The following is a 10,181-nucleotide window of genomic DNA, read 5'->3' as shown; positions in this document are numbered from 1 at the left end:
AGCTGAGTCAAATCCGGTGCGAACTGACCTCAACTGCTTCAGCCTCCATTTTAGTGGCTCTGTCCCTGGAGATAGAGCCGGGAGGGGGGGCGGGGGTGACGTGGCATCACATGGCATCAAGAAAACGAGCTGAGATAATACATAATCGATTGCATAACTTCATCTTAGTCATTTAATGCAATTATATCTGTGCCACCTGCTGTTTGTGGTGTTGGCTGAGTGGAATTCATGACTGTAGCATCACATGATGGAGACGAGTTACAGTTTATCCTTCCACAGGGATGGAAGATTTGTCTCTTAAATTCCCCATAGATTCCGATAATGATGTCACAACAAGTCATGGAAGTGTGGTCTATCTTTACAGGAGGGAAATACATGGAATCTAAAATCTAAACCTTACACGATGACCTTATCAGTGTCTTTAGCACAGTTTTGAGTTCCAATGTCATCTGATGTGATTCTTTAGCCATTTCCCCTAATTTAAACCACACAGTGATGGCCGATGATAGACTTTGCTCTGAAGGGGGCAGACACAGGGAGGCAAGGTGGAGGCTGGGCCTAAGTTTAGCATTGCGAACCTCCGCCCCTCTCTCCGTTCGTGTTAAATACTAAAACTCCAGCATTTTTGACAGATCAAATCTCCCGAGACTGCAGCTCAGGTCTTGAAACGAGAGTTCTGCACGGCAGCGATGAAGGGTGAGTGACGCACGTCAACTTTTCTCTTAGAAACAGGTTTGACTGTTTTCAGTGATTTAATTATTTCTTGTAATAATTTGATTACTCCATTTGTTTGATTTAACGCTCAAGGATTGCATTGATCTTGCAGTAGTTCATAATGTATGCAAAGGACAGACTTTGTCTCTTTGTGTTGTGTTTTTCTCATTAATGACTTCCTTTGCATTCACACATTTAGTTGCCTTCTCTGCAGCTGCCAGTGTTTGGTGCATGACTGAGAACAAAGAGATCAGCTCTTATTCAGGCAAAATCCTGTTGAGACATTTCCCCCTCCTCTCTGTTTGATTATGCAGGAGACGTTGCCAAAGCAGGCGTCCCCAATGGCCAAGCCAAGGACCTGGTGCCCCACTCGGAGGAGAAGATGGAGGAGCGAGGCCAGTGGAGCAACAAGGTGGAGTTCATCCTGTCGGTCGCCGGTTCCATCATCGGCCTTGGGAACATGTGGCGATTCCCCTACCTCTGCTACAAGAATGGAGGAGGTAAGAGTGGGATGAAGGAACTCAAGTACTTCATTAACCAAAGTGATTTTTCCTTTACCGCTTTATTTTGGACGTGCTTGCGTGGCTGCTAAATTGGACACCCTCTCTCTCCCCCTCTCTCCATGGGGTGGCAGGGGTCAGGGGTCAGGGGTCAGGGCTGAATAGGGTCAGACAGCTGTTGCTCCTTGTTCGCTGCAGCTGTCCCCGTGGAGAGGCAGAAATCTGAGCACAGCAAACATCCTTGGCCGCCCGACGGGACGTCAGCACACGAGCTGAAAGAGATATGAGAGAGGGATTCAGGCCAAAATTTAATTATACTATTAGAGAAAAGAGCGCTAAAAAAACATATTTATTTAGTTCTTTCATGAAGTTATTAAAACTTCTGCCTCAGTACTTGATCGTGCATGGTTCATAGATATGATATAATAAAAAAAGGAATAACTTTATTTATAGCGCACTTTTCAACACAAATATTCAGGAATATGTCTTCCAAAAGGAGCCTTTGTGAAACACATAAAACTGGTGTGATCTGATATATTTAATATCTCGGCTGAGTTTTGTACAGACTGCAGTCATTTCAGGTTTAGACCAGAGACAAGGCTTTTGCAGTAATTAAGTTGTGAGATAACAAAAGCATGTTTATAGTTTGTATTTGTGTGTTTGTGTGTTAGATTTGTTCAAACCAAATTTGACAGAACAATTTTCAAGCAAAGTAAAAAATTGAAAAAGCAGAATAAAAGATTCAAAGAGGTAAAAGAAACAAAACGGATGAATCTGTTTGACAATTTAAAAAGAAGTTCAAAGAGAGAGACAATAAAAATGAAATTAAACAGAACTGTGTAGAATAATAAATTAAAAATAGAATAAAATACAATGACCATATGACCTGAAGGATACTCCAGGGGACTCATCATTGGCTTTTAGTGTAAATTCAAGATGTCCATGGTTTGTGTTCATATTTCATCTCTGACTCATCATCCTCATCGGGGCTCCTCTAGAATTTCTGATTGCTCTGACTTCCCTCATGTGGATTCGAAGCTCTTAATATTTCTGAGTATGTGTAATGTTGTACTTCATGCTTCAGTCAGCTTGAACCCTGAATCCTTTGCTCATTCTCACCTCAGGTGCATTCCTCATCCCCTACATGATCTTCCTGTTCACCTGTGGCGTCCCCGTCTTCTTCCTGGAGACGGCACTGGGCCAGTACACCAGCCAGGGAGGCATAACCTGCTGGAGGAAGATCAGTCCCTTGTTTGAAGGTAAGAAGGACACGTGTGTCCCCTTCAGTCACACGTTTGTTAGTGAGGGATTCTCCTGGATGTACACTTAGAGGCACAAGGGGCCAGGGTGCCTGGAGTAAGCTAATTGTTAACAATCACATTACCACAAACAGATAGATAACAACTACAAAGAGACAAAATATATATAAAGGACTCAAATTACCTCAAGAGATACAAAACAATCACAAAGAGACTAAAAATGTCAACATAGACAATAAGCAACCGCAAAGAGAAACAAGACAACCACAGAAACAACAAACCGTCACAAAGAGACAAAAAAACACACTAAAAGGCACAAAATGACCACAAAATACTGACTAAGAGATTAAAATGACCGTATCTTTGCAGTCTGGGGTTTGATTTATGTAACATTGGCTGATTTTCACATTTCCCCTTTGTTATAATGAATTATGGTATGCTCTATATGTGAACTGTGAACTGTATGTACTCCCTGCAGGTCTGGGCTATGGCACCCAGGTGATAGTGACTCTGCTGAACTTCTACTACATCATCGTTCTCGCCTGGGGCATTTTCTACCTGTCCTTCTGCTTCTCCTGGGACCTGGCCTGGTCGTCCTGCAACAACACATGGAACACAGGTAACACATGTGCGTCAAAACACGACACAGGATCCTCCCAATGTCTGTGACACATTTCATAATATTTTGCCTTTTTTTTCTTTTTTTCCCTGTTAGAAAACTGTATGGAGTTTCATAAGAGAAACATGTCATCGAACCTCATCAACCAGAACACCACCTCTCCTGTATTAGAGTTCTGGGAGTGAGTTTTCAGACTAACCTAACCTCTACCTAACAATGTATTACTCAAACAACAACAACAATAATAATAATAATAATAATAATAATAATGGTAATAATAATAATAATAATAATAATAATAATAATAATAATAATAATAATGATAATAATAATAATAATAATAATAATAATAATAATAATAATGATAATGATAATAATGATAATGATAATAATGCGTCTCTGTTGCCTCTGCAGGAGGAGAGCGCTGAGAATTTCCCCCGGCATCGACCAGATGGGCTCTATGAACTGGGACCTGGCCCTTTGTCTGTTCATCGCCTGGGTCATGTGCTACTTCTGCATCTGGAAGGGGGTGAAATCCACAGGAAAGGTGGGTGAGGGGTGACTTGGGGTCGTGACCTAGTTTGCATCTAACTGGGATGTTTAAATATATGTATTATAACAGTTCCACGATGACAGCTGGTATTTATTCTTTCTAATTGGGATGTTTGTTTCCATATTTAACATGTGTTTGTGTGGGATGTGTGTGTGTGTGTGTGTGGGTATAGGTGGTCTACTTCACTGCGACCTTCCCCTATCTGATGCTGATCGTTCTGCTGATCAGGGGGCTCACTCTGCCTGGTGCTGGGATCGGCATCCAGTTCTACCTTTACCCAGACCTGGGACGCCTGGCGGATCCACAGGTACCAAACAAGGAAATCTGTTGAATGTGTTTATCTGGCATGTGATTACTTTTAGGTTAACTAGTGCTGCGGCTGTTCTAAACCTGCCTGTTTGGAATGGGCTGTTTTCTTGTCCTGTCCTTCAGAATTATTCCTTGTCATCAGTGAGTCCTCCTCAATCAGTTCTACAATAAAATGTCACTATTTATTGTTCATGTGCAGAGCTTTTTATAAGCAGTCTATTATGCAGAGTTCATCCCACCAGGTTTATCTGCAGTGAAGAATTTATAGTCAGTTCTTTTCATTTCATGAAACTGAATTTGCTTTATTAATCTTCACGTGTGTGATTCATATGTAAGTTTCAAGATTTTTCTCATACATTGCATGACGGATATTTCAGAGATCTGTTAAATAGCAGACACAATCTTAAGACCCAAGTTAACAGCTTTTCAAAGTAAAAGCTCGGCAATTCCGCTCAGTATTAAGCATTGCAGCAAACAAAAACCAACGTGCTTTTACTTTGAAGGCAAATTGCTAAAGAGAAAGTGATTCTATGAATGTTGGAGATCAGCTCCGGGGAATGTCTGATGTACCCCAGAATGTAGAGACCGACATGTTCAACTCAATCCATAGCTGCTCCGCCCCCACTGACTGCTACAGAGCACTGGTCACCTGTTTATTCACATTTTATTAACATTGAATGTATCATGTGTCTACAGTGCACCAAAATCAGCACTGATCTTCCTCAGACACTTTACAATACACACACAGAGTGTTGAGGTGATAAGATGAGTGGAACATGAGATATGCATCACATATACAGACAGAATGAGTTGGTACGTTCACACCAAAATACTTACATCCATCACAACATCATAAAATCCCAAATAACGGGGTCCTTGTGTGTTCTGGTCCCCGTGGGCGATGGGTATCCCATGGTTCTCTGCTGGGGAGCCCAGTTTCTGCTGGGCCCACCTGCTCTTTATGAAAGAGGCAGAGACCACAGGGATCGAACGCAGGGCCAGGACGCTGCTGGGACTGTAAACACAGGACTGAGCCACACACAGTCACAGGCTCAGAGAGTTTTAACGAGCTCTGTCAACGTCTCTGCATCAGATCAAAACATTTCATAATTTCTCCTGTTGTTAAATTCTGTTTTTATTCTGTTCTGTTCTTGTCCCAGTTTTGCTTTGTGATTTGTTTAGTCTGTATGATAAAGCATTGGTTTTTCCTGCACTTTCTATACGTATGGAAACTTGGTTTGTTAATGAGTGTTTAAAGCAAGAAGAGTCTCACCAGCTATTATGGTGCAGCAGCAGCAGCAGCAGTCAATGATTACTTATGTGAAAGCCTAGCATGTGAATTCTTCTGGATTATATAAACACTGACCAGCACGTTTGCGTCTATACATCAGCCTGAGTGTATTTGTACTCTCATGTCGGATATACATGTACGTAAAAAAATGACATGACTTTGAAGCAGCAGCTCAGCATCTTCTCACCTGTCACGTGCCTCCTCTGTGTCAGGTGTGGATGGATGCCGGCACCCAGATCTTCTTCTCCTATGCCATCTGTTTAGGGTCGCTGACAGCTCTGGGCAGCTACAACAAATACAACAATAACTGCTACAGGTACATCCTCAAATACAAAAAAACTTCAAATTAGTAATTGTTGCTGAGACATATTTCTTCAGTTTTTGTTTTAGATTTGACCAAGATGAGAACAGATAATCATTCACTTGTTACAGCAGCCAATAGTCAAAAAGAGGTTGACAAGATAGCAAGTGAAAGCAGGAAGTAAAATACAAATAGGCAATAAGATACAATATAAGAAATATAGAGGTATGTACGTAATATACACCTTTTGATATAAATATTATTCTAAATGTGTTAAATAAACGAATGTGCTGTGTTTTGCAGAGACTGCCTCTCGCTGTGCTTCCTGAACAGCGGCACCAGTTTTGTGGCGGGCTTTGCGATCTTCTCCATCCTGGGTTTCATGTCTTTTGAACAGAACGTCCCCATCTCAGAAGTAGCAGAATCTGGTGAGACTTCTGTAAATGAAGGAACAGCATCAATAATCCTTACATTATCTTTAGGATCATCATTTATTTGTTATTAGTTCTAGTTTTCAGTCACTTTTCATCTCTCTGTAGGTCCTGGCCTTGCCTTCATAGCTTACCCCCGAGCTGTCTCCATGATGCCCTTCTCTCCTCTGTGGGCCGCCCTCTTCTTCATCATGATTGTGTTTCTGGGGCTGGACAGCCAGGTAGACAACTGTGTACTAATTCATGTTCAAAAATGATGTTTACAGAACTTTTTGTTTCTGTAAAATTGAGGATTCCTGATTAAAAACTGTGTATCTGTCCTCAGTTTGTTTGTGTTGAGAGCCTTGTGACGGCGATCGTGGACATGTACCCCGCTGTGTTCCGCCGCAAGAACCGCAGGGAGCTCTTCCTCTTGGTTGTTGCTTTCATGTCCTTCCTCATGGGCCTCATCATGCTGATGGAGGTAGGTGGGGGGTGTCACACTTTGGGACCACACACATACTCACACACAAATGCAGAATGAGAGACCAAGATCTGCAAGCATAAACTCAGGTTTCACCAGGAAATAACTGTATTTTCTAAGTAAAAGTAACAATAATTTGCATTTTCACTGTCTTTAAAATATTATTTTAACTTCTTACTCGTTATATTTGACCCCATATGGTGAAATTATCTCCAAAACAACATTTAGATCACGTAAAACTAAAGTTATGCACCCAGATGCTCCAAACCAGGTTGTTGATGCTCGAAGAGGAGAAGGCAGCAGATGGTTGTTTAGAGAAGATGTTAAAATAAATTGTAGTAGTTGACATGATTTCACCTCTGCACAGCTGGAAACATGAATCCTCTGCAGAGGTGTCAACAAGTCGCCATTTTGTAAGTACGAGCAAGTGAAAGGTTTTGTACAACAGGGTAAGTGTCAAATGTTGTTACGCAGCCTGAGTCACAACTGAGGTCAAATTTAAACTATTTATGGTGAATAGTATTTATATCGAGCTTTTCGAGTCTTATCTACCACTCAAAGAATTTCACAGTGCAAGTCACTCATTCACACAATGTTACTATCTGCTGCCCGCACCATTCACATAACGCCTGTACGGCAATTAGGTGTTAGTGGATATCCCGCTGTGTCTCTAGAGTTGCAGCCTCCCATATAGAAATAAAACGACATGGACTATAAGAAGGGTGCAGAACATGTTTTTTTTGAAGTCCTGCAAAAGATGTCCCCGTTTATCAAAAATACTGTTCACATGTAATTGAAATTATATTTGAGCTAAAACACACACTCATACACACACACACATACATACACACATGCAAACATCACTTGCCATCGATGTCTCTAGCGGCAACGACAAATTCAAATTAAAAGCTCAAACGTGTCACTTTACACTGAATATATTTTATAATATTCGTTGTTTCATTTTTCAAGACTGCCAAGACAAATTTGTACACGTTGAAGGTTTCCAGATTGATTCTTCTGTCTCCTGCAGTCAGAAAAACAATGACGTGAAAGTTCAAGTGCTGTAACTTATCACATATTCATATATATAATGGATTTCAGGTCATTTTCTCTGTTTATTATATTCAATTCTTTTTTCCTTTTGTTTTTGTGTTGCTTGAGATAGATTTGTTGCACCGAGCATAACCTGAACTAAATTTCTGCTTACTTCATTTGATTATTGAATTAAAGTATTTTGTCCTTGTATAATAATGACTTAACACTTCTATCTCTCTCTCTCTTTCTCTCTCTCTCTCTCACTATCTATCTCTCTCTCTCTCTTTTCAGGGGGGCATGTACATCTTCCAGCTCTTTGACTACTATGCAGCCAGTGGCATGTGTCTGCTCTTCATGTCCATCTTTGAGACTGTCTGCATCGCATGGGTCTATGGTGAGTGTGACAATGGAGACATACTTAAGGATTCAAGTGTTTTCCAATGATCCTGTTATGCTTTTAAATCGACTCATTCATTTTTACATTTAGTTTGACTTTTTAGACGTGTGCATGTTGAGAAAAAATGTCTTCTGTGTGTTTTTGCAGGTGCAGATCGCTTCTACGACAACATTGAGGACATGATTGGGTACCGTCCAGGACCGTACATCAAGTACTGTTGGTTGTACCTCACCCCGGCCACATGCATCGTGAGTATCAACGAACTGATAGAACTGCTACTATCTTAATTCAAGAGTGTGTTCTTACAATATGTGAGAAGGATTTAGTGATTTCATGTTCAAATTTTGTAATGCTTTCACTCAAAAAGCCTCTGCTTGTGCTTAGATTTGCTCTGCTTGTGCTCAAACTGCACTTGCACTTAATATATTTTGTCGCTTGCACTCAGATTTCTTGCTGCTTTTGTGCGCACATGAAACGTCTGCTCATTCTTCAACAGTCCTAATATTTATCCGCTTGTTTCTTCAGGGTACCTTTGCCTTCTCCCTCATCAAATACACTCCCCTCAAGTACAACAATGAGTATGTGTACCCGTGGTGGGGCTACGCCATCGGCTGGCTGCTTGCTCTGTCCTCCATGGTGTGCATCCCGCTCTGGATGGTGTACAAGATCAGCACGACTCAGGGGACGTTCAGAGAGGTAACGTTAAATCCGTAAAGCTCAACGACGACTTCTTAGTGAAAAGACCCTTAGTACTTATTAACTGTGACATGTTTTCTCTGGGTTCACTCCTGTGGATTTTATTCATTTTTCTACAGCGCATCCAGCTGCTCATCACACCGTCTGATGATTTACCCAAAACCAAGAGGGAGCAGGAGAGGCTACTGGCCATCTTTGCTCCTGAGGTGGACGCCACCATGACTAAAAATGGCTACTCCCCCGTCTCTGACAAAGACACCAGCGTATGAGGCTCCACTGGTGATACGTATGGAAGAGACGCATGGGTTTTTTGGCTCCATCACTGCAGGGAAAGGTGCAACAAAGCGTCACATCATCTACTATAATTTGTGGAGGACTCAGGAGATAATAGGCTGACAGTGTTGGGTTTTGGCAGAGCCTGGCATTTCAGGGATAGCAGTAATATGATAAAAGACTGATACGGGAAGAGAGATCAAAAAGTAGCTTTTCATATATTGGATCATGTCGACGTTTTGGAGGGCTCAAGGGCATTTTTTCAGGGACAAAAGTAATTTGCTCTACTCAAACTGAAATCCATTAAATGCTGGCATAGATAGTTCAGCTCTGCATTTCATAGATGATGTAAATAACACAATGCAATGTTAGCTGAAATTCATGAGTCAGCCTTGTACAATTTTATAACAAACGTTTTAGTGTCACCTGTGGTTTCACGTGCCACTAAAGCTTTCAAAAAAATGTATGTGAAATCAGTTAGAGTGCAGGTTACCATTGTAAAATGAAGTCTCCTTGTGTATCTGTAACATCACTTCATGGCTTCTTAGTCATATTTGTATCATATATTGTATTATCATAACTGATTGTGGAGATTTTTTTTTTGTATTTACGAGAATTGAAATAAAATGTTGTATTTTAAGTGAATAGACTGTGAAAATGTAGAATGCCAGTGAAAATTATAATTATTACTCTGTAGATGTGCAGTAGGTTGAGGACTAACATGGTACAAACAGGGTAGTTTCATATATTGTATAATATGAATCTTGTAAGTACATTTTTAAATAAAGATGCCAATTTACATGTTGTGTTGAACTATTGTCCCATTGTTTGTTTTTTTACACATTATTATGTTCAAATTATTAACGCAAATCCTTTATTATGAGTTGTGGGCATAAATGCTATATTTACTTATCAGACTGGGTGGCTCTAATGATAAGATACCACTGAGTTGGATTGTGGGACTTGTAGGAGAATGCTGGGGCTCTGTTTATGGCTGTTTTAGGTTAGATCAGAGTCAATTTTATATATATACATTATTATTATTTATTTTTTAAATAATATATATATATATATTATATATATATATATATATATATATATATATATATTATGATTGTATATATGCATATATATCATTATTATTATTCATTTTTAGAATAATTTATATTATTATTTATACATATATTTATTAAAAATAAATCATTTATACGGTCAGTGTGTATGTGGATCAGCATCACAGTGATGAGGCACTTTAGAGCATTTCTCCACAATATTAACTTTCACCGCTGGGTGTCGCCACGCTGCCCCTGTGCCGGCGGCGAGCGCGCTGATTGGCTGCG

At 40.3% G+C, this 10,181-nt stretch overlaps 1 protein-coding gene across 1 annotated transcript; it reads left to right on the top strand.

Moving 5' to 3' along the window:
- Positions 1-570: 570 nt before the first annotated feature.
- Positions 571-9,654, top strand: LOC109643327 (sodium- and chloride-dependent GABA transporter 2-like). The gene is made up of 15 exons (XM_020108403.2): positions 571-696; positions 1,029-1,214; positions 2,339-2,473; positions 2,952-3,092; positions 3,189-3,273; positions 3,507-3,639; positions 3,818-3,952; positions 5,458-5,561; positions 5,850-5,974; positions 6,086-6,198; positions 6,303-6,440; positions 7,767-7,869; positions 8,020-8,120; positions 8,398-8,568; positions 8,688-9,654. Exons 1-15 carry the CDS (start codon positions 690-692, stop codon positions 8,835-8,837), a joined length of 1,827 nt encoding a protein of 608 aa, XP_019963962.2. The 5' UTR covers positions 571-689; the 3' UTR covers positions 8,838-9,654.
- The last annotated feature ends 527 nt before the right edge of the window (positions 9,655-10,181 follow it).

The sequence above is a fragment of the Paralichthys olivaceus genome, chromosome 23 (assembly GCF_024713975.1).
Source record: "Paralichthys olivaceus isolate ysfri-2021 chromosome 23, ASM2471397v2, whole genome shotgun sequence".
NCBI classification, from domain to species: domain Eukaryota; kingdom Metazoa; phylum Chordata; class Actinopteri; order Pleuronectiformes; family Paralichthyidae; genus Paralichthys; species Paralichthys olivaceus.
The sequence above is the reverse complement of the archived record's forward strand: the minus strand, read 5'-3'. Positions and strand labels throughout refer to the sequence as shown.